The sequence below is a fragment of the Microcaecilia unicolor genome, chromosome 1 (genome assembly GCF_901765095.1).
Source record: "Microcaecilia unicolor chromosome 1, aMicUni1.1, whole genome shotgun sequence".
Classification (NCBI taxonomy): domain Eukaryota; kingdom Metazoa; phylum Chordata; class Amphibia; order Gymnophiona; family Siphonopidae; genus Microcaecilia; species Microcaecilia unicolor.
In genome coordinates this window covers 691,207,478-691,233,142 of record NC_044031.1, presented here as the reverse complement: position 1 = coordinate 691,233,142, position 25,665 = coordinate 691,207,478, and the positions used below count along the sequence as shown (strand labels likewise).

The 25,665-nt window shown below is 42.8% G+C and overlaps 1 protein-coding gene across 1 annotated transcript in view; it reads right to left on the bottom strand.

The window, feature by feature from the left end:
* The window catches only part of VPS13C (vacuolar protein sorting 13 homolog C), a 992,635-nt gene that overhangs the window by 15,652 nt on the left and 951,318 nt on the right, over positions 1–25,665 (bottom strand). Inside the window, exons 80-81 of the mRNA XM_030188422.1 lie at positions 1,148–1,239; positions 337–460 (exon numbers count right to left, since the gene is read on the bottom strand). Coding sequence (XP_030044282.1) covers positions 337–460; positions 1,148–1,239 — 216 coding nt within the window. The remainder of the gene's footprint in view (positions 1–336; positions 461–1,147; positions 1,240–25,665) is intronic.

Sequence of the window (25,665 nt, the reverse complement as noted above, 5' to 3'; positions counted from 1 at the left end):
GTCATTTTTTGTCAGACTTGCTCATGGCCATGGCCTACTATAATACAGCCCAAAAAGTGAGAGAGTTTAAGTGTTATGATGGGATCAGGAATTTGACCACATTCCTCCGAGATCTTTCATCTCATGTGGATATCTTTGACAGTGCTCACCAGCACGCCTCATTTGTTGCCTCCACCTTTTTTTTTTTAAACAATGTGTAAAAGGTAAAGGCCCACTTCCCCTATCTTGTAACTCAGAGTAGAAGAAATCTATTTGTTAAATTATATTTTCAGTTATAAACTGTCACACTTTTTCTTACTTAAAGCAAGGCAGAATCAATCATATACATACCCTTACCTTAACATAGAGATTTAATGTGCTCTCTTCCACAGACGGTGGCCGTATAAAATCTTCCAAAAGGTAATCCCAATCTGTGATTCTCTGGCCCAAGATCTCCACCTCCTTCACACACATCACTCTCCTGCCATTGAACAATTACAGGTCCTTACAATCAAACAAATGTGGTTGTGGATTGGTTATTTATCCACATAGAGAGTAATTTCATAACATGACATGAACACACAAAAAAAGCAACACTGGGCCTTCAAGGCTGGGACAATAGGAGTATTTTATTAAAAAATGACCCGACATAGGTCGTGTTTCGGCGTTAAGTAACGCCTGCCTCAGGGGTCAGAGTTTAGTTGTAAATTATACAAGATGTATAAATGTCCAATGCCTCTGAGAATAAAACTAAAAAACTTCTGAGCCAAGCTGTCCTGCCGAGAAGGACAGCCATGGTCAACTCCTGTGTTAGCCGTTCCTTTGATGAAAACAATTTGTAAATTGGGGGGGGGGGGGGGGTGGTTGATTTAAACTATGGACCTGCACTTACAATGCATTATCATCCCTGAAAATGAAGGAAAATGAGAAAATCCCAGATAAAGCTGCAGGCTTTTCTAGATTCTCTCTATTTCCAAGAATCTGAGCACTCAGATTTGCTGTGCTGGTCCTTAAAATGAAATAATATAAATATTTACCATGGCTTGCATGAACTTTGACTGCAGTCAAAAAATTACAAGAAGGGTCAAAAGTTTAGAATCAGAAATTTGTCTCAACTCTACTTGTAAAGAAAGCCTATCAAATTAAACAAATTGACACCAGAAAGTACCTATTTGTGACAACCAAAGTTGACTTTTTGCCTTCTGGAAGAGTACTGCAGTATCTGAAGACCTCACCATCCAGTTTCTTAACATTGGAATTCTACAAGAAAAAAACACAAATAAAACATCTACCATTGACAAGATACGCAATTTATGATGAATAAATTAGATCATATTGTCTATATTGATTTAACTTCTGACTTCTTAAACTATGCAATGATGTTAACATGAGGCACAGATGTTAAAACTTCAAAAGATGTGAAGCAATCTGCAGTACAAAAGATAAAAATGGTGGGAAAAAATGAAACGAAAACATGCACTTGAAATGAAGGTTGACAACTGGTTATCTTGCTCCAAACAGCTGTAAATATGAGGGAATGTTAAGTAGTTCATAGGGAACCAATGTGATAATTCTCTGAACAATGTTCATGCTTTCATGATCAGAATGATTAACTGAAGAACTGCAGAGTAATTTTTTTTTATATGAAAACTAATTAGAATATATTTAAATAAATATGTATCATATATTCACAACTAGTATAAAAGGCCCGTTTCGGTAGGCAATGAAACGGGCGCTAGCAAGGTAATCCCCCCCCTGCAGCGTCCTTCCTGTCTCCCCTGCCCCCCCTGCAGCCACCCATCTGGTCTCAGGACCCCCTCTCCACCAACCCTCCTCTGTCCCTGCAGCCACGCATGTGCAGTGGCCCTCCTCTCTCCCCTGCTCCCCCTGCAGCCACCCATGTCCAGCAACTCTCCTCTCCCCCTGCCCCCCCTGCAGCCACCCATGTCCAACGACCCTCCTCTCCTTTCCCCTTGCCCCCCCTGTAGCCACCCATGTCCAGCGACCCATCTCTCTCCCCTGCCCCCCCTGCAGCCACCCATGTCCAGCCACCCTCCTCTCCCCCTGCCCCCCCTGTAGCGTCCCTTCTGTCTCCCCTGCCCTTCCCTGCAGCCACCCATCTGGTCTCAGGACCCCCTCCCCACCTCCCTCTTCCCTGCCCCCCCTGCAGCCATCCATGTCCAGCGACCCTCCTCTCCCCCTGCAGCCACCCATGTCCAGCGACCCTCCCCTCCCCCTGCCCCCCTCCAGCCACCCATGTCCAGCGACCCTCCCCTCCCCCCTCGGCACATCACCCAAGCCCCTACCCCCCTCAGGCGCCAATACTAACGCTGTACGGCCGCTGCTGCGTTTCCTGTTGAGCAGCAGCGGCCGGTACAAAAAGAAAAAAGCCAAAAAAAGATTTTAAACCTGAAACACGGCTCCGTAGACAGCCATCTGGCATTGGCTGTCATCTCTGCAGCCGCTCCTCCTCTCCCCTCTGATGTCGCTGCGCTCCTCCGGGGTCACGAGGAGCGGCTGCAGTGACGACAGCCAATGCCAGATGGCTGTCTACGGAGCTGCGTTTCAGGTTAAAAATCTTTTTTTGGCTTTTTTCTTTTTGTACCGGAAGCTGCTGCTCCACAAGAGAAGCAGCAGCGGCCGGACAGCGTTAGTATTGGCGGCTGCGGGTGGCGAGAGAGTTGATGTGCCCGAGGGGGGGAGGGGGTAGGGGCTTTGGTGATGCACCGGGGGAGGGTCTTGGGTGATGCGTTGAGGGGAGGGTAGGGGCTTGGGTGCTGCGCCGAGGGGGGGGGGTGCATTGAGAGCTGATTGGTAGGCAGGGGCTTGGGTGTTGCGCCAAGGGGGGGGGCACTGACAGATGTTTCCCAGGCAGGGGGAGGAGTAGGGAAACATGCTCCGCGTGTTTCCCTACTCCTCCCCTTGCCTGGGAATCAGCTGTCAGTGACATCACTGACGTCAGTGCATTCTAAACTGCCCAGCAGACCACCTCTGAGGGAGCCACGGTCCCAGGCACATTAGAACGTTGGAGGTGAGAATTATTATATAGGATCATCTTAATTTCAGGAAATCACTCAACACCAGCTTATTTGGAAAGGCCTATCCCAAGGATTCAACATATGTCCCAACATCCTGCAACACAGCAAATTAATGAACCGTTTTGGTCAATTTTAACCTTCCCTCCTTTTTCCCTGTATACCCCTGTTCTTTTGATGCTCCCTGATCACTACACTATATTGTATATTTACTGGATTGGAGATTGCCTCTACGGTTTGATGTAAACCACATTGAGCCTGCAAATAGGTGGGAAAATGTGGGGTACAAATGTGATAAATAAATAAATACATAAATATTTGGTTTGCTCAGATGTTGCTGTTGGCATGTTTGATAGAAATTATAAAAAACATGCCATACTTCCAACTAGCACTCAATGCTATTAGTTCTCTCCATGCAGAAAGGACATACTGGATGCAGTGATGATCAAATTGCTGTATGTGATGTATTTATGTTTTTTTTAAAATAAAATTGGTATTAGCTTACAAAGTAGTTCAAATGATCACCACATGTTACTATGTGATCCAGGTGTCATCATGGACAATATGCTGAAATGTTCTGCCCAGTGTGTGGCAGCAGCCAAAAATGCAAAAGAGAATGCTAGGAATTATTAGGAAAGGAATAGAAAATAAGGCAAAGAATATTATAATGCCTCTGTATTGCCCCATGGTGCAACCACACCTTGAGTATTTTCAGCAATTCTGGTCACCATATCTTTAAAAAAGATATAGCAGAAAAAGTTCAAAGAAGGGTGACCAAAATGATTAAGGGATGGAACTCCTCTTATATGAAGAAAGGCTTAAGAGGTTAGGACTTCTCAGCTTGGAAAAGAGACGGCTGAGGTGGAATATGATAGAGATCTACAAACTATTAAGTGGTGTAGAACAGGTAAAAGTAAATTAAAACAAACAGGAGGAAATACATTTTCACACAATGAATAGTTAAGTTCTGGATCATGTTGCGAGAGGATGTGGCATCAGTGGTTAGTGTATCTGGGTTTAGAAAAGGTTTGGACAAGTTCCTGGAGTAAAAGTTCGTAGTCTGCTATTGAGGTAGACATAGGTAAATCCACTGCTTGTCTCTGGGATCAGTAGCATGAATCTTGCTATCATCTGGGATTCTGTCAGGTACTTGTGACTTGAACTGGCCACTGTTGGAAGCAGAATACTGGGCTAGATAGATCATTGGTCTGAACCAGTATGGCTATTCTTATGTTCTTATGTATTTAGAACTCAGAGAATGAACAGCAGACAATGATAAATGTTATCAAAACCATGCAACCCCATGAATGAAATCTTAAATGGCCATTCACCATTACACCCAACACAAAACTCTTATGTAAGGCAGATTAATTTAGAAATCATAGCTACTTACTTCTGTAGTTATAAACAGAGTGTATGCTGAAAGTAAATTATTAAATGGCAGGTGTAAGCTATTCCACGACAAGGTTTACCATGAGGTTTAAAAATCCAATAAACTGAATGTCAACAAATTTTAACAAAATGAAGATACTGTAGTAAAAGTAAATAAAATTGTTTCTTCCTCTGCAAATTGTATGATCTTTTATTTTTTTACACCTGTTTTTCCTAGTGATCCACATACTCCACCAAAAGTTTTAGGTTTCTTGTTCCTCCTACTCTATAGCTCAACAATCACCGTTGCCTATGTGATCATGCCTTTAGAATCTGATACAAGTGCACCCTAAGGCAGCCAGTACCTGCCTCTGGTCTTTCAAAATGGTGACACCTAATGGTCAAGTTTAACATAGCCCTGGCCAAAAACCATCATTTCAGTTGTTGGGGATATATGAACACAGGGACAGAGAGGCTAAAGTTATGAAGAAAAAAAAAAGCCCTGGGTAGTTGAAAGGGTTCATGGTGCCTGAAGCCCCTATTAAAGGCTGGATTTAGCTGAGTTGGAAGCCTAAAGGAGCAGGAGGAAACTTCTAGACCAAAAATAAAATAAAGTGAATTTCTGCAGCTTATACAAGATACAGGGCCTGTTTACTAAACATGTTCCCCCTAGACCAGGGATTCTCAACCCAGTTCTTGGGACACAGATTGACAAAAAACATTAATTAATCTGGCCCTACATTCTTTACAAATTGTTCACACTATACTGCTTGTATCCCATTTTATTTTGTGTATTCTTTACATGTGTAAACTACATATAATATACAAAGTATGTGCGCACATTACAAAAACAAATATAGTAAAAAGACATAAGGAAGACATGTTTAGAACTATCCATTAGTAGTACAGCTGATTTTACAATAGTCCATAAAACCATCAAGTAATCTCTATACACAAACTGTACAGGTAAATTAAGCAGCTCAATGAAACCTTAATTGGGGGGGGGGGGGGGGGGGGGGCTAATAATTTTACCTCAGATGTTACCAATAAGTGCAAATAATATATTTTTTAAAAAGACAGCTGTAACAATCATTTAGGTAGCACACCTGAGAGCAGTTTTCTTCATGTTGCCATAGCCCAATAGCATTCACTCCTAATCTCTGAGCGCCACTAATGGGACAGGTTTTTAGGATATCCCTAATGAATGCATGAGAATGATTTGCACACAACGTAGTATGAATGTAAATTTCTTATCATGCATGGTCATTAGGGATATCAACTTCAAAAATGATATGAGGATAGTAAACTCAAACAAAATCCACAAACCTCACTGTAACAAGCAGCACGTTTACATCTATAAAAACTGGAGGAAAAAGCCTCAGAAAGACAAGTGGGTAGTGTTAACTTTATAGTTTAATACTTCATTCTTTTAATCATCAGCTCAAAAAACCTCTATTTTCTTCAATATTTCAAAATTGCAGTCTTCAAAATTATAGTTCAAAATCACTTAGAGACATGCTTAGAATTTTTCCATTCAAACAAAACTCTTTAAACTTTATCTTTGAATCGCAGTTTTGGGCAGTCTTCACAGCAGTTTCCTAGGCAGTCAACAACTTCCTCTTTACTTCCCTTTGAAGCAGTCTTCACAGCAGTTCCAAGGCAGTCAACAGTTTTCTCTTTACTTCTCAACACTGTCAGAATTTCATGGCTCTATTGCCAATGCATCAGGACTTGAATGCATTTGCTACTCAAACTCTATTATCTCTCTGTTCTCTGTGGTTTCCAGCAGCATTCCGTGTCAAGAAGTTTTTTTGTTTGAGTGGAATAATTCTAAGCCCACCTCTAAGTGATCTTGCACTATAATTTTGAAGACTGCAACTTTGAAATATTGAATAAACCTGCCCCTACTGGCAGCCCATGAGGGTTGGAGTGAATACCACTGATGTAGCCTCTTAAAAAGAATTTGGTTCATATCACATTAAAAATATATATATATAAAGAATAGTGGAAACAATTAGGAGTGGCACTGGAGGAGTACAAGAAAAATCCAGAATGACAATATTTACTTTGGCACAAATTAAACAGGAGGATGCAAACATACTGGACATAAATGTCTAGCTAGTAACACCGTGAAGGAAGCCTGGGTATTGTTTCAAACCCGTATCCTGACATTTTGCTACTTTGTTAAATAAAGGTGATTTTTGTAAAAATCTATAGGTTCATATTAGTTCAACATTATACTAGGTTATACTGAAAAACAAATGCAAAACACAAAACTATATCGTTTCTGTTTATGCCAACAAGAATTATAGTCCAAAATAACGTTCATTCCCCAAACCAGAACAGACATTAAGCCCAGTTTATAAAAGGTTATTCACATATGTACATAAGCCTCTTGGTGGGATTCATCAAGTTGTGGTAAAAGTTTGCCTTTTACTGCACCTTGATTTTTCGCTCTATTCCCGATACCAGAGTTTGCTGAATCCACTGGTAGAAGAATAACGCTGCTTGCATTTGAACACCAGAGAACGTACCCCCCCCCCCCCCCGGCTACTGCCCTCACCCAGGTCAAGCTCCTTATATCCCCCCACATGTTCAAGCCCCCCCCCCACCTCAAAGGTAACCCTTGCTCCCTAAAAATGCTACCTTAACATCATTAGTGGTCGGGTGGGGGGGGGGTGTTGTCTTGGGCAGAAGCGATGCCCAAGTCACTACTGCCCAGTTTGGCACCGCATCCAAAATGGTTTGACTACCATATAAGGCCCTAATACTGCTTGATCAACTCCCCCATTAATGTTAAAAGTATTGCAGGAGGTCACTATTCAGTGGGAGAGGAGGTATGACTCGTGCATCTAATGAGAAGATTTTATGATTCTCAGATTTTCTTCTTCCTGGATGTAATAACCAGTTTCTCTGCTGAAGCAGGGCTTAACAGGTTAGCAAAGGATCAGAGAGTCTTGATTTTATTGGTGAAAATATTAAAAATTAAAAAAAAAAAAAAAAAAAAAAACAGGAAAGAAAGGAACAGAGAAACAAGAGAAGGGATAGTTTATGATGAAATGGAAAGAGCTGTGTAAATATATATATAGAGAGAATATTTTGCTTAGGCTAAAGAGGAATGATATGAACAAAAATGTTTGGTTGAATCAGGCCCCTAAATAAAACCATTACACATCTGGACAATTCCATTCTAAATCGGAAAGGAAATCAAGGTAAAGTTTACTCCATTATTCCATTTCTTGCTGCATGTGGAGAAAGACAAGGAGAGAAAGAAGAAAAATATTAGTCTTACATAGAGTATTTTACTCATAACTCTCTTCAAAGAAAAAGCATTTTATTGGCATATCCAAAGTGCTAATTCTTTTCCCTCACCCCAAGAAGAATTGTGTCTTTAATTTACTTTATACAAATGATTTTTTTCTTTTTGCTGTCAGTTTTGAATGCTACCGTTTCAAAACCTGCACACTATTCTTAACTTTCTCCCTCCACCTTTACTATTTAGATACCAGAGACTCACAAGCCATAATGCAGAATGAAAGCAGCCGCTAAACTAAGGAGTCGACAAACTGAAATTAAATTTTCCAAAAAATGTGATAGCATTTTCATGCTAATTCTGAATTGTGAGAGAACTAGCTGCATTACTTTGCGGCAAACTTCACTCAAAACAAATCAAAATTCAGAAAGTGTATAGGACTGCTCCATTAGAGGTCAATTTTCAAAAGCCATTTACCCAGGTAAATACTTATGTCCCTGAAGTCAAAGGGCTATCTGAAAATTGCTCAAACTTAACCTGGTTAAAAGTACTGCTTGTTTCTATAGTGTGTATACAGTACATGTAACTGACGGGAAGATCTCCTGGAGGCATCTTTTAGGAAGCTGGATTTTCAAATGTACGAATGTTATTGCCCTGTCAAATTTAACTTGTACCAAAAGAAGATGCAGAGTCTGAGCTAGTTGTACACACGAGCAATATCCAAAAGGAAATTATGCACAGCTGTTTTGAATATACTTCTTTAATAATAGTGTGTATACAGGATGGGGCAATAATCAAACCATGTTTTTGAGCAGTATAATATATGCTTACCTAAGTAGAAATGTTTAAATAAATCTTTAAAACCTAAGCTTCACCAAGGTCAGTATATTAACCTGTCCCGTTTGCAGACCAGAGAAGACTGCCTTGGTGCACAAATAAAATACGTGGAGGGGCATAATCGAACGCGAACGCCTATCTCCATGGGCGTCTACGTCCGAAAACGGGTAAGTGAAGAGGCGGGACGAACCGTATTTTTGAAAAAATGGACGTTTTTCAGCTGGGCGTTTGTTTCTTTTAGCGATAGTGGAAACTAAAAACGCCCAGCTCAAAAACGTCCTAATCTGAGCCATTTGGTCGTGGAAGGGGCCACAATTCGTAGTACACTCGCCCCCCTGACATGCCAGGATACCAACTGGGCACCCTAGAGGTCAGTGCGGTGGACTTCAAACAACGCTCCCACATGCATAGCTCCCTTACCACGGGTGCTGAGCACCCAACCCCCCTCCCCCAAAACCCACTACCTACAAATGTGCAACACTACCATAGCTCTTAGGGGTGAAGGGGGCACCTACATGTGGGTACAGTGGGTTTTGGAGACCTCCCATTTACCAGCACAAGTGTTATAGGTAGGGGGGATGGGCCTGTGTCCACCTGGCTGAAGTGCACTGCAGTACCCACTAAAAGTGCTCCAGGGACCTGCATACACGCAGGCCTCTAGGACTTGTTGCTGCTATATAACATTGGCACACCAGTTGACACCTGAAGACTAATCTCTCTGAAAACGTCCTTTATTGGAATAAGCATGCTTACTCACAAGTTAACTGCAGATCAGAGGTTGTGCCCCACTGGCAACGAGTCTCCCTGGTACTGAGATGAGCAGTAGGTCAGAGCTGGCAGAATGCTGTACAATGCCCTCTTTCAGCCACATACAAGGTATGAACTAAGTTCTCTAACGTGGCTAACACGTGAAAGGGATCTAAAACTGGCTTACAAAAATGGCCACTACCTCATCGACTACCGGAAACAAAACAGGGCAGACTCTGACCCAGTAAGCAGGGGGAAAAGCACCATGGGAGTAGAGTCTACCAACTACCAACATCGTGAGCATTTGCCACAAGCTAGTGGAATTACAGAGCCCAATACCCTACACCCACCACAATGCATTGCTGATGTGACTCTGCAGTGCGCATAACAGAAAAGGTGTCCCACTCACCCGAGAGCCACATCAGAACCAGGGAAAGGCTATCACAGGATAGAGCACATTCTGCTGTCATGGAGGTGGGTACGGCATTTGAGGCTGGAAAAAAAGTTTTTAAAGTGGGTTTTTTTCGGTGGGAGGGGGTTAGTGACCACTGGGGGAGTCCGGGGAGGTCATCCCCATTTCCCTCCAGTGGTCATCTGGGCAGTTGGGGCACTTTTTTGGGACTTGTTCGTGAAAAAAAAGGGTCCACAAAAAGTGACCCAAAATCGCGGTAGAAATGCCTTTTTTTTTTATCAGCTAAAGACGCCCATCTCTTCTCGGCCGATAACCACGCCTCCGACACGCCCTGTCAACTTTACCCGTTTCCGCGACGAATTGCGGTTGGAAATGCCCAAAATCGGCTTTCGATTATACCGATTGGGGCGCCCACAAGAGAAAGACGCCCATCTCCCAATTTGGGTCGCAATATAGGCGTTTTTCTCTTTCGATTATAAGCAGGATAGTAAGCTAGTAAGTGATGGCAGAAAAAGATCTGTATGGTCTGTGGTGTGCTGGAGCAGGTTCTCACAGGCTCTCGAGAGCCGCTTGTTAAGTTTTTAAGAATTTTGGGAGCCGGTTCTCCATGGCTACTTTAACAAATGGATCCCAAAATGTGGGCTTGGGCCCCTCCTAAATTCTGTTTTACTTTGCTGGCGAGAGAGAGCCCCCTGTTAACAATTTACCAGCACACCCCTGTGTATGGTCCATCCAGTCTGCCCAACAAGATAAACTCCTATGTGCTACTTCGTATGTATACCTGACCTTGATTTGTATTTGCCATTTTCTGGGCACAGACTGTAGAAGTCTGCCCAGCACTAGCCCCACCTCCCAACCACCAGTGCTGCCACAAATCTCCGCTAAGCTTCTGAGGATCCATTTCTTCTGAACAGGATTCCTTTATGTTTATCCCACGCTTTTTTGAATTCCGTTACCTTGTTCATCTGTACCACCTCCCTCGGGAGGGCATTCCAAGTATCCACCACTCTCTCCGTGAAAAAATACTTCCTGACATTTTTCTTCAGTCTGCCCCCCTTCAATCTCATTTCATGAAGGGGGGCAGAATCAAGAAAAATGTCAGGAAGTATTTTTTCAATAGCAGTTCATATTGTCAATACAGAGCAGTCAATGGCCATACATCCATATATCAAAAAACACCATGAGAACAATTTTCAGGCACCACAGAGTTTTATTTGGATAAGTCACCCATTTAAACTTCTGCAGGTTTTCAGAAAGCCTAAATGTGGCTTGCTGAAACACATATGTCACTTTTTTATTTTATAACTCAAGTTTCAAATGTATTTCATATACCGCATATCTAAGAAATCTAAGTGGTTTGAAATCATTACAACATGGGGGGAGGGAGGAGGTTTAAACACAAAATAAATACTCAACTCTGAAAAGGGCAGAGAAGTTTGGAAAAAAAAAACAAGAAACAACTACCTTACAAAATTAGGTCAATTCTATATGAGTGAGACATAAGCAGAACATAGTCTTGGCCATGTCACTTGCCATGAGCACAAGTACAGCTATCAGCTGTAATAGGGATGGCTATGGGTTAATAAGGGAGAAATGCCTTATTAAAACAAAAGGCCTTCACGGAAGACAAATTTCTTTAATGATGATTCAGGTCTTGTATCTAGAGACAAACTATTCCAAAGAGCTGAAGCTAGTATACTGACGCAGGGGTTTTCCTAAACACTCAATTGAATTTTAAAGCAAGAAGGGATGACTAAACATTATGATGGGATAAATGAAGTGAATGCTGAAGCATGTAAGGAACGAGCAGGCTATGAAACAATGCAGAAGATACCTGCTTCTGACACATCTGTAATTCCATATAGATCACCCTCCCTTCCCAAACCACAAAAAAAACTAACAATCTAATCTAATCCGGGACCGGCCAGAGCAGGCAACCTGTCTTCTTAATTGTAAGTAAAATTATTCAAATTGTGGCCATCACCTCAGGAACACTCCTTCCACTAGTAGAAACTGTATAAATCAGAGGGGCTTTGTTTGTGTGGTGACTCTACAGGATGTGGAGCCCATTAGTCCTGAGCATTTTTATTTTTGGTGACAAGGGCAACCAAAGGCAGCCTTTGCTCCAGAGCCTACTTTCAAATAGAGCCAGACAGTTTATGAAATATGATAAATAACAAAAAACCCTGCAAAAAGGCACTAAAACCTATACAGAAAACTTACCACACCATATCAACCATAATTCACCTATGAATAGCTAGTACTATAAATATTACACAAAGCCCTAATACACCAATACATCTACTACTGGTAAAACAGAACAAGTGAGACTGCTAAACAGTTCTACGCAGAAACTACTTGCCCCTAGAATACCACACCTTGGTCACACACCAAATACATAGTAACATAGTAGATGATGGCAGAAAAAGACCTGCACGGTCCATCCAGTCTGCCCAACAAGATAAAATCATATGTTCTACTTTTTGTGTATACCTTACTTTGATTTGTATCTGCCATTTTCAGGGCACAGACCGTAGAAGTCTGCCCAGCACTAGCCCCACCTCCCAACCGGTTCTGCCACCCAATCTCGGCTAAGCTTCTGAGGATCCATTCCTTTTGAACAAGATTCCTTTGTTTATCCCACCCATGTTTGAATTCCGTTACCGTTTTCATCTTCATCACCTCCCACGGGAGGGCATTCCAAGTATCCACCACTCTCTCCGTGAAAAAATACTTCCTGACATTTTCTTGAGTCTGCCCCCCCTTCAATCTCCAATGAGATTGAAGGGGGATCACAAATTACAAATATAAAAATTGTACTGGGAACCCCAGGCGAAACATAGGCGAAATGAAAACACAAATGTATTTTCTCTTGTACTGAAAAAAAAAAATTACAAAAGACATCCGTAATGCACATTTCCCAAAGCTAAAATATTAAACCAAATAAATTCAAAATAAAACACTTTTTTCTACCTTTGTTGTCTGGGTATTTTATTTTTCCAAGGATGTTGGTCCCAGTTTCTTCTTTTCTGTTTTCCTGTCTGTCTTCTGCTCTCTTTCCAGTGGGTGCAGTCCATTTGTCCTTATTTCCCTCTTATCTTCTTCTATTTCCTCACTTTATCTGTCGCTGACACATTTTCTTTCACTGTTTTCTGTCTCTCCCCTCAGATTTTATCTTCTCACTCTTTAGTCCTTCACCTATATTTTACTTACCAGTACCTATCAACTTTCCATCTTCTCTCACCCTACCTCTTCTGTCTCACTCCTTCCCTAGCCTCATATTCCCTTCTTTTTCACCCACTCCACATTATACAATTCTACCCTCTGTACTTACCATCCTCCTCTCACTCATCTCTCCTTGAAAACCTCCATGATCTCTCTCCACATTGTTCCACCATGCTAACATCTCGCCTCCCTTCTTATTCCTTTGTAGCCCAGCATCTCCTTGACCCCCCAACCCTTCTCCACCACTATGGTCCAGTATTTCCCTATTCCCTCTCCCTCCACCCCTACAGACCAGCAATTCCTTGTCCCCTCTCTCCCCCTCTCCTCCTTATTGTGCCAGGAGACATGGCTACACAAATCCCCAATGCCATGTGCCTTCCAGGTTGTATAGACAGCAAACTGCACACAAGCCTGCTAAGTGTACACAATCCAGGAAGGAACCAAGCCATCAGGGTTTGTGTAGCTGCACTCTCTGTAGGTCCAGCATCATATCTCTCCCCTTCTCTTACTCACTTTTTCCCTCCTCCTATGGTCCGCCATCTTCCTCTTCTCTTCCCGCTTTCCATCTTTAACACACCAGGCTTCCCAAAGCAGATTACAATAGTTAACATAAAATTGAATCCATCAGGAAACAGGATATCCTCACTGAAATTTGGCCATCTGTATTATATAGAACAATGTAGAAAAATGATCACAAAATACAGAGTTTACTATTTGGGCATACCAATAAAGGTAGCAAGGACTGCTGATCTCCTCTAAGATAAATAACATCAACTCCGCTAGAGCACTTGACCTACACTTGGGACTGCCCACACTCTTGTTGCCTGTCAAGTGGGCAGCCATAAATGGCCCAAGGAGGAGGTAAGAGACATCTCTCAGAATCAGAAAGAACTTTATACTGAAACTGTGTCCATAACCTAAAACAAGGGAAACAAGCTTGGGTGCAACACTATCAAAGCTACCTTGCAGACTGCATGAAAGGCCTCATGGAGAACCATGAACATGAATGAACTCTGGGGCTAATAAGTTCACACCTAGAAAACTATCCCCAGAAGCCCTCAAAGCATGTGCAACCTGTGCAGAAGCTATTGAGGAGGCTATTTTGTAAAAGGCATATAGGTGCACACAGGAGCTTTATAAAATATATGCAACATATGCATGCATGTGCTTTTCCTGCCTAGGCATCCTGTCATAAAATTACCCTTATTGTGTATTTTCATTAGCACAATAATTTCTCAATTTTTTTTTTGTACTGAAAACCTTTAGTGGCATGGTAATAAACAAATGCAGCAACCATGAAGAGCTATTATGCACAGACAAGGAAGATGAATGAAATTGTTCTGGTACTTGAATTTGTGCCAAGAGACATCTTTTATATTATGGAAAACAAAGATGCCAACATGAACAGTACTTCTCTCAGTAGTTTGTGTGTTATAGTTGATGCTATTACTGTCATTTATATTAAAAGCGTTGAGCTTATAACTAGTGAAATTTGTCATAGGTTTATCATCTCAGTAAGTGGCAAGTCTGAATTAGACTGCTGCAAATCTGTCCTGTAGATAATCAGAATAGAGACATAGTAGTCATGGTGTGAGAAGCGAAGTAAAACCCTATTAGAACTGGGATGTGAAACCATTGCTTCCCAGAGGTTTGCATTTATTCAGCGAGTTTATTGCTCTCAAAGTTCTAATGACCAATCTAACCCATTTTTTAGAGTCCAGGTAAACAGTAGGTGAGGTTATTTGTTTAAGGATGCCTCTATCTGATCATACCCAATTGGGAATCAGAGGTATATAGCTTTGAGTGACATTCAACAAACATTTGGGAGATTCCTTCTTGTGAGGTTATTAAAGTTCCATTTTTATTAATCAGATGTATTTGATTTTCCCTGTGTTTTGCCTTTAAATAGTTAGGCAAGGTACATCCCACATTATTAGCTTCTGCAGACTACAAGAAATGCAAAGTGATACACTTAGGGAGTTGAAATCCACGGGAGACGTATGTGTTAGACGGTGAGAGTCTCATATGTACGGACGGGGAGAGGGATGATGGGGTGATAGTATTTGAGGATCTGAAGGTGACAAAACAGTGTGACAAGGTGGTGGCCGTAGATAGAAGGTTGCTAGGCTGTATAGAGAGAGGTGTGACCAGCAGAAGAGGTTTTAATGCCCCTGTATAAGTCGTTGGTGAGGCCCCACCTGGAGTATTATGTTCAGTTTTGGAAGCCATATCTTGCTAAGGATGTAAAAAGAATTGAATCGGTGCAAAGAAAAGCTACGAGAATGGTATGGGATTTGCATTACAAGACGTATGAGGAGAGACTTGCTGACCTGAACATGTATATCCTGGAGGAAAGGAGAAACAGGGGTGATACGATACAGACGTTCAAATATTTGAAAGGTATTAATCCACAAACGACCTAGAAAAATGGGGTAGAATAAGAGCCATTAACCTGCAGAGAGGCCATCGGAGATGAATTACCCGGCAAATCCCAAATGTTCCAGAACAGAAAACATAAAGGGCCAATGAACTCTGTCAAACGCCTTCTCAGCATCTAGGGAGAGAATCAGTGTAGGTTGCCTCGTATCATTCGCCTCTTGAACCAAATGGCGTGCTCTCCTAATATTATCAAATACTTGGCGTCCTGTGATAAAACCAGCTTGGTCTGTATAGACTAAATGTGGCACTACCCTCTGTAGTCTTTTAGCTAGGATTTTCGTAAACAATTTATAATCCAAGCCCAATAATGAGATCGGGCGGTAAAAGCCACAATGAGAAGGATCTTTTCCTGACTTCAATAAGATTGTGATGTATGCCGAGCACCAGGAATATGACAACTCTGGATGACAATCCAATCCACTGAAGGCCCAAACCATTAAGGGGGCATGAAGCTTACGATATCATTTGTAAAATTTGTTCGTAAACCCATTTTTAAAAAAGGCTCCAGGGGAGATACGGGAAATTATAGACCGGTGAGTCTGACGTCGGTGCCGGGGAAAATGGTAGAGGCTATTATTAAAAACAAAACTACAGAGCACATCCGAGGACATGGATTACTGAGACCGAGTCAGCATGGCTTTTGTGTGGGGAAATCTTGCCTGACCAATTTACTTCAATTCTTTGAAGGAGTAAACAAACATGTGGACAAAGGGGAGCCGGTTGATATTGTGTATCTGGATTTTCAAAAGGTGTTTGACAAGGTACCTCATGAAAGGCTAAAGAGGAAATTGGAGGGTCATGGGATAGGAGGAAATGTCCTATTGTGGATTAAAAACTGGTTGAAGGATAGGAAACAGAGAGTGGGGTTAAATGGGCAGTATTCACAATGGAGAAGGGTAGTTAGTGGGGTTCCTCAGGGGTCTGTGCTAGGACCGCTGCTTTTTAATATATTATAAATGATTTAGAGATGGGAGTAACTAGCGAGGTAATTAAATTTGCTGATGACACAAAGTTATTCAAAGTCGTTAACTCGCGACAGGATTGTGAAAAATTACAAGAGGACCTTACGAGACTAGGAGACTGGGCGGCTAAATGGCAGATGACGTTTAATGTGAGCAAGTGCAAGGTGATGTATGTGGGAAAAAAGAACCCGAATTATAGCTACGTCATGCAAGGTTCCACGTTAGGAGTTACGGACCAAGAAAGGGATCTGGGTGTCGTCGTCGATAACACACTGAAACCTTCTGCTCAGTGTGCTGCTGCGTCTAGGAAAGCGAATATAATGTTGGGTATTATTAGGAAAGGTATGGAAAACAGGTGTGAGGATGTTATAATGCCGTTGTATCGCTCCATGGTGCGACCGCACCTTGAGTATTGTGTTCAATTCTGGTCGCCGCATCTCAAGAAAGATATAGTAGAATTGGAAAAGGTGCAGCGAAGGGCGACTAAAATTGATAGCGGGGATGGGACGACTTCCCTATGAAGAAAGACTAAGGAGGCTAGGGCTATTCAGCTTGGAGAAGAGACGGCTGAGGGGAGACATAATAGAGGTATATAAAATACTGAGTGGAGTGGAACAGGTGGAGTGAAGCGTCTGTTCACGCTTTCCAAAAATACTAGGACTAGGTGGCATGCGATTAAACTACAGTGTAGTAATTTAAAACAAATCGGAGAAAATGTTTCCTCACCCAACGTGTAATTAAACTCTGGAATTCATGCCAGAGAATGTGGTGAAGGCGGTTAGCTTAGCAGAGTTTAAAAGGGGTTGGACGGTTTTCCTAAAGGACAAGTCCATAAACCGCTACTAACGGACTTGGAAAAATCCACAATTCCAGGAATAACATGTATAGAATGTTTGTACATTTGGGAAGCTTGCCAGGTGCCCTTGGCCTGGATTGGCCGCTGTCGTGGACAAGATGCTGGGCTCGATGGACCCTTGGTCTTTTCCCAGTATGGCATTACCTTATGTACTTATTTGGCCCTGGTGCCTTTCCAGTTGGTAAATCTTGTATGGCTCATAGGACCTCATCCAAAGTGATAGGGGCTGACAGAGCCTCCCCCTGTGAATTAGATATTTTGGCAGCGTTATCCCATCTACGTATTCTTGAATCTCTAAAGTCAAAGGGAATATGTTGGGGTGATACAATATTGCATAAAAACCTAAAAAAGCTAACCGGATCTCTAACTGTGTGCATCTCTTCCCAGCTTTATCCAAAACCATGTAAATATATCTGCTAGTGTGGCGCTTTTTTTAAATTTTTATGCCAAGAGTCGGGACGGTTTATTTGCAAACTCAAAATGGGTTTGCTTAACCCGCTGTAAATGTTCTTCTATATCTGTCAGCTGGAGCTTGCGGAGTTTCAATTGTATAGCATGAATATGATCTCCAGTAAGAGATTGCTGTGGACCCTGAGTGGTAAGAATGGAGAGTTCAGTGTGTAATTCTTGAGACCGGGTTCTTGCCTGTCCTCTTATATGTGTCTGCAACACTATGACCTTCCCATGGATTACTGCTTTGAGGCCCTCCCACAGTATCAAAGAATTGACTTCTCCATACCATTAAAAATCAATATGCTCCTTAAGTTCAGTTTCTAAGCGGGAAATAACTAAAGGGTCAGCTAAAAGTCTATCATCAAATTGCCACTGAGGCCTGGGGGTGGGATAATACACTAAGCTCTTTCTCCATTAATTCTCCATTAATTGATTTGATTTGCTTACTTTATTTATTTTTTGTCTATTAGATTGTAAGCTCTTTGAGCAGGGACTGTCTTTCTTCTATGTTTGTGCAGCGCTGCGTACGCCTTGTAGCACTATGGAAATGCTAAATAGTAGTAGTAGTAGTAAAGTAAGAGGAGAGTGATCAGACCAGGTTTGGGGATGAATCTGTATGTCACTCATGCTTAATATCAGATTAGGAGGTCCCAACCAGAGATCGATGCAGGAATAAGAATCAAGGACTGCTGAATAGTATGTATAGTTACGTATGTGAGGGTGTAACCGACGCCAAATATCCAGCAGTTGCCAGTTGCCTGTAAAGCTATGTAATTTAATACAATCCACGTGAGAGTATAATATTCCTGCTGTGGAGTTATCTAAGTATGGTTGTAGGGTAAGGTTACAATTGCCTCCCACCAACAAAGTACCCTCTACATGTCTAGAAAGGATCGTTGATAGCTCATCAAAAAAGGCTCCTTGATGCTCATTAGGGCATAAAGATTTAAGAGAGACAGCACCTCTTTTCCCACCTGAAAAAAACAAAAGAATAAGATACAGTAGGGAGAGAGCTATTAATACTCCCTTCTTTTTTTGTGTGACTAGAAGCAAAGTAAAGGTGATCAAAACCATTAAGACCACATAGGTTGTTCATGTGTTGGAAATAAATGCGGTCTCCTGCGCAAAGGTCACATCTTCACGCAAGCGCCGGATCTCTCTAAACATAAGTTGACGCTTCTCTGGTGAATTCAACCCCTTAGAGATTAAGTGTGAGAAAGGTGACAACACTCATTATCTATCTTATACATTATTTAAATCACTGTTTACACATACAACTGATAACATCACAGTAAGAACTGAAGACCAGCCACCAACCCATTAGGACAAAATAACCACCCGCCCTCCACCCAAACCAGAACCTATCCCCCCTCCCTTACCCTCTTCAATTACCAGGCACTCCTCCCTTCTAAACATGAAGGTGGCCTCAGAAAGAAGTGATCTCACCCTTTTTGCCAATCATAACTTCAAACTTATAAACCACCTTTAGCAGAGAGAATCCATGACTAATGACGCCCTGGACTAATTATTAGTGAGTTCTTTTTATCTGCATCGATGGGCCCCAGCTAGTGGTAAATCAAAGTCCCAGGCACTCCATGCCCAGTCCAAAGCACTTTTCATGTTTTTGTAATAGGGCCTGTAGATTTTAAAGCAGAATCAGACTGTTGGCGCTGAAGGTGGCCCCCCGCCTACCGAGACTCTCTGCCAGCGTGGACGATCCACCTTTGGCAAAGCTGAAGGGCGGTTTGGGGTATCCTCCTTGTTAGCCGCTGCTTCTAGAAAAATTTCCGCCACCTCCGCGATCGTCTGGATCCAATGCATCTTGCCTTCCTTATAGAATCTCGAAGCAAATGGGTACCCATCTATAGCGAATTCCTTTAGAGTGCAGAACCTGTGTAAAATGCTTAGCTTTGCCCGCCTTTTCAGTGTAGCTGCTGCCAAATCTTGATATATTTCTATATGGTAGCTATCCCACTAGAACTCTGATACCATTTGGGAGGCATGCATGATTTTTTCTTTTAAAGTCTGAGAAGCAGGCTATCAGATCCCAGGGTTTATTGGTTCTCGGGGCCCTCCCAAGGACTGGTGTGCCCATTCTACACAGATTTCTGCAGGGTCATTCACTACCTGCATTTCTGCCAGCAATGCCACTTGCCATTTTCTGCACCACAGACTTGCAGTCTGAGTATAATGGTTAATCCGGAAGACAACCGGAAAACAAACTTTATACCGGGCGACTCCAGTTCTCCAAATCTTATCCCATATTGATGTGTTTCAGCCTGTGTCACTTATTCTGCAATATTAAGGTATTTAGGGTCTCTGCTCTTCTAAACGTTCTTCCGCCTTCCGCCACCTGGTGACCCAGCACCCCAATCTCGCCTCTCAAGTCCGTGCCCAGTGTGGCCAGGTCATTGTATGCCACTTTTAAATCTGCTTTTATTTCTTGCAGCCACAGTCTTATTTCTTTTAAGGGCTCACTTTCTTGCTCCCAAAGAATTGACAGAGAGAAACAGTGGCGGCAAATACGGGGTGCACGCTGTGCCTGATGGGGGAGGTTCGCGCTTCCATCTCAACCATGCGGGTTGACACGGTAGGCCCAGAGTATGTGAATCCAGCCAAATCGGCGGCGCACGGGAACTCATCGAGAGATATTTAAGGTGCACTTACATCAAGCTCTAGTGCCAATTCAGGAGCTTAGCCAAGATTGAATGGCAGAGCTGGTAGTGGGAGGCGGGGATAGTGCTGGGCGACTTATACGGTCTGTGCCAGAACCAGTGGTGGGAGGGCGGGGCTGGTGGTTGGGGGGGCAGGGATAGTGCTGGGCAGACTTATAAGGTCTGTGCCCTGAAAAAGACAGGTACAAATCAAGGTAAGGTATGCACAAAAAGTGGCACAATGAGTTTATCTTGTTAGGCAGACTGGATGGACCGTGCAGGTCTTTTCTGCCGTCATCTACTATGATACTATGTTCTCAGATACTGATGCCGTGGTGGTGCTAGTTCTTACTCAAAGGCTGGCCAGAGCTCTCAGCTTAGGCAGCCATTGCGTTTGGTGACGTCACTTCCTCCCGAATTGGGGCCCATTGTTACGGTCCCATACTAAAGATACAAGTAGTGGAACTCTAAATTTTGAAACAGCACAGGCCCACATCATCAAAGCTAAATAGCCATATGCTTATTTAGACATTGCTTGGGCTTCCACATTTCAGCAAGTTCCAAGTCTCACTAACTTGTGAAAAGTTTTGTTATATTATGGCATATAACCACCTCCATACATGTGGAGAAGAGAGCACATATCTTGCACTCAGTACTTTCAGACAGTACACCATGCTAGAACAACCATATATTTGTCTAAAGTAGCTTTAGCAAAGTATGGCATTTTGATTACCCAATGGCCTTTCCAGGTCATCTCCACGCAGAATGTTCTTTCCTCAGTATTTCTGCCACTTGAGGGAATCTGAATATTTTGACCACAAAGGGTCTCAGACAGGAAGATCTTGTACCTTGTGGACCGGCTCTACTTCAGCAGGATGTGGGAAGGAAAGTTGGAGAAGTTGTGAAATAACTTGCTTTAAACAAGATTCCACATTATAGCTTCAATCCCTTCATATTCTGATGTGAAGTATCAGTACTTTCCTATTCTGGTTGGTGTAGTTGCTGTAGGGCATATATTCTTTGCATTGTTTGGGGGGGGGGGCAACATTTTGTTACAGTTACAGGGTTACAATTACAGAGCTTATAGTCTGCTATTACAAATGTAATTCAAAGGAATAACAGTAAGAGGAACTAGACCAAACATCTAGAAGGAACATACATTGAATTATCAACAGAATTATAACTAATTCACTGGTATTTAAAATATGTTCCCTAAAAAGATAAGTTTTAAGTATCTTCTTAAAGCTAACAAAACTGGACAAAGCTTGAATCCATTTGGAAAGTGGTGACCAAAATGTTGCTGCTTGATACACAAAAACTGTCTGAAATAATTTCCAGTAGCGTACACCTTTAGGGCTAGGAAATGTTAAAAAATTAGCATGTCATACAAGATTAATTGTCCAATATACCGGTCTACATATTAATGTAATCATATAACCCAGTATAGCTCCATACAATATTCCTGAAACTAGATTACCCCAATTTAAACATAGTTTGGACCTTGACTGGGAGCATATAGGTCATTAAATAAAATGAAGTAATATACTTGCTGTGGCCTTGTTCGGTTTGTATTTCTTTACACCTGATAACAGACCTCTTTAAAAAAAAATACATTCTGATGATCCTGATGTTATTAACAGTACTTGTGATTACTTAAATCCTCAAAACTTTCTTGCCAGATCATTGCCTTCTGTACAATACAAATACACATCCTGAGAGTCTGAATTACTGCAAGAGTGGCATTTGTGTGTTAAACTTTAGATTTAGCCTCTTTAAATCAGCTGCATTTTTCATCAGTGTAATCATTATATGTTGAAGTTGGTCATGATTGTTGTCAATGTCTGTGATAGTCCTAGGCTTGGCCTACTTGGTGGTAACGTTATTTTCTATCTTTACACTGCCACTACAACCAGAAACGCTGAGTCATTTTTTATGGATTTGCTTTGACATCTTGAAGCAAAAAATTGTTTGCAGATGGCAGGTAGGGTGGCTGCAAATTGGCAGTTCAAGCTCCTCAGTTAAGCAGCGATCTTGGCAGCATGTCAGTGTGCTCCTTTTTTCAACACTTTATAATTTCTTTCCAACATCCCATTGTGTTGGAATAGAGAGATATAAAAGAGTTAGATAGTGTACCACACCACTGAGTAAGGGAGTTGTAACATCCGGGGAACCTTGTGGGGCACCCTCTTGTTCACATGACTAAGAAGAAAAGCTTAAGAGGTCCACCCTAGTAATTCCACCTAAATTTAACACAGGACACCAAGATTCCTATCAGAACAGGAACCCCCCCCCCCCCCCAAAAAAAAAAAAAAAATCAGGAAAACACTGCTGTGTTAAAGTATATGTTTTTAAAAAAAACTTCTCTATAAGCCAAGAAAAGAAAGTATTTAAATATTTATTTAGATTTAAGTGAATTAAGTATTTATTTATTTGGAGAGGTGCATTCTGCTTGGGCTGTAAGCAATGACTAAGATGAAACCAAGACAAAATGATCATGTGAACAAACTTTTCAATTTGTCAAGACTGTTTTAATCTAATGTATATTTACTGGCACAAAAAGGTATTTTTTTCTCTCAGATCAGGAGAGAACTCATCAAATCACAAAAAAGGTCTTTTTTACTCTCTCAGATCAAGAGAGAACTCATCAAATTAGAAAGGTTACTTCGCAGTTTCTGCATTACAACAGTTTAAAAGAAACTCAAGATGAAGTCGCACTGGAGTGATACAGAGGCATTATTTTCACAGGATTTATTTCGAAAATCAGACATTTTTTCTATCAATGGCATGATTATTGATCAAATCACTTGCTAATCAATGCTGGAAAATGGTGGTAATTTAGTGAAGTAACTATACTAGTTTTATTTAAACCACAAACAAAATTAGTTGGGTGAAAAGCAATTCTTTATCTAAGCACCCAGAAAAGAATGAATATCCTATACTCTGAACAACTATTTTGCCTTACAATAAATAACAATATCATATGTTTTAGCTATACCAGAATACAGATGAGGCATGTACCTGACTAGGTTATAAACCTTTTCTAAGAATGTTTTGCACAAATGAGGGTGCTTATTATCCCATATGTCTGTATTTAGGAAGGCCAGGTATATGTGGCTTGCACTTGTAGGGTCTTCAATGCAAACACACAGCATCACCATAGAGTAGGGTTACCATATGTCCAGATTTCCCTGGACATGTCCTCTTTTTGAGGACATGTCCGAGGCGTCTGGGCATGTTTTGCCCGCCCGCCTGTTTGTCTGGATTTCCGTCAAAAACTTGCCTGGTTGAACAGCAGCAATAACTGCCCTTAATGTCTCCATGCGGAAGTGACGAACCCGCAAAAAACTGGTTTCCTTTTCTGAGATCGAGAATAGGCTGAAAAGCCCCTCCCTACTTTGGAACCACAAAGAAGATGGAGTACCAACCTGTGCGCCTTTCGAGAGGAGGAAAAGGCACGATAGCCTCTATCCTTAGCAAGTCTCGCAAACACTGCAGAACCGCTGTCCTCTTGGCCCGCGATACACAGCGGGACTCCAGAAAAAAGTCTGACGGGAGAGAAGAATTCTAGCTTGTAACCTTCTCGCACCACATCGAGGACCCACTGGTCCGAAGTAATTCTGGCCCACTCTGGAAGAAACAGAGAAAGCCGACCACCGATCTGCTCTAATCCCGAGTAGACCTGCGCCCCATCATTGGGAGGCCCGAAGAGCCCCCTGAAGAGAGGGGGGGGGGGGGTCCAGCCGGACGCTTCTTGTTGCGAAAGGAAGAATGCTGCCCAAAATGAGGACGCTGAAAGGCTGCGTTGGACCGCCCTGGGCGATAACATCGCGTCTCTCTGAAACGTGACCTCGAGACTCCCTGCATGGAAGTAGACTTGAGTCTATCCTCCGGAAGACGCTGAGATTTGGAATCCCCCAAATCTTTAACAATGTTTTCTAGGTCTTCCCCAAAATGCAATTTCTCTCGGAAAGGCAATTTAATGAGCCATTGCTTAGAGGCCATATCTGTGGCCCAATGACGGAGTCACAGAAGACGCCGAGAGGAAGCGGTCAAGGCCATGAGTTTGGCCAAAGCATGGACCAAATCATACAAGGCATCTGCCAAGTACGCCAGCACAATAACCATCAGCGCCATCTGAGGAGTTCCCAGCACATTTTTTTTGTTACATTTGTACCCCGCGCTTTCCCACTCATGGCAGGCTCAATGCGGCTTACATGGGGCAATGGAGGGTTAAGTGACTTGCCTAGTCACAAGGAGCTGCCTGTGCCTGAAGTGGGAATCAAACTCAGTTCCTCAGTTCCCCAGGACCAAAGTCCACCATCCTAACCACTAGGCCACTCCTCCACTCAGACTCTGAAATTGAATCCATGACAGATTGTAGCCAACTGAGACAAGCTCTAGCCACAAACTACTACAAACAGAAGCTTGAAGTGTCAAAGCGGCCACCTCAAAGGCACATTTAAAGAGGCCTCTAGCCGTCTGTCTTGCATATCCTTAAGTGCCACACCACCTTCCACTAGAAGTGTAGTCTTCTTAGTGACCGCCGTCACAAGGGCATCCACCCTAGGTAGAGCAAACTGCTCTAAATTTTCCGCTGAAAACCAGATACAGCTTGGCCATAGCCGTGGCTACTTTCAGCCCCCCATCCGGAGCCGCCCACTGAGACGAAATCACTCTTCAATAGCTTTATGTACCTGAAAGGCCTTAGAAGGTCGTCTGGTACTAGCCATCTTGGGGTTCACCGCCTGAGAAGCCGCAACCTCAGGGTCCTCTATATTCAGGGCTTCCAGCGCCTGAGAGATAAAGGAGGACAACTCCTCCTTATGGAAAATCCTCATGGCGGAAGAGTCCTTGGGTTGCTCAGTGAGGACACCGTCCTCCACATCCTCTATCCCATCTGCTCTGAGAGAGCCACTACGGAGGAAGCTGCAGGCGACCGTATGCAGGACCCCTCCCTGAGACCTCAAAGAAAGCCTAGGCTTTTTAAGGGAGAAGAAAATCCTCTGGGAAAAAAATCCAAAATCTCTTGGTTAACCCCCAGACCCCCTGAGAGAATCAAAGGCCGAAGCTGTTGCAGCTGCGTTGGGGGGGGGGGGGGGGGGGGGGGCAGGCCCTTTTCAACAAAAACACCTGGAGGAGCAAAATAAACTCTGGCGAAAATCTCTCCCCCGCAATGGAGGAGGTCGCAGCCATGGCACCTGCACCACCACCCACAGTGCCTGACGGCCCCCCTCCCCGACTCCCCTATCAGCGGACAAGAAAGCTTTGCCCAAAACCGCTACCGGAGCCGGCTCCGTGACTGATCGCAAAATGGTGCGAGAATCACCAGGCTCTGGGCGGGAAAGCACGCTTTTGGGGGGGGAGGGGGGCACCGCACCGTCGAGTCCCACCAAATCAGCGCACCCCACGCTGCAAAGGCCCATCGCCGAACGCCGTTTCCCA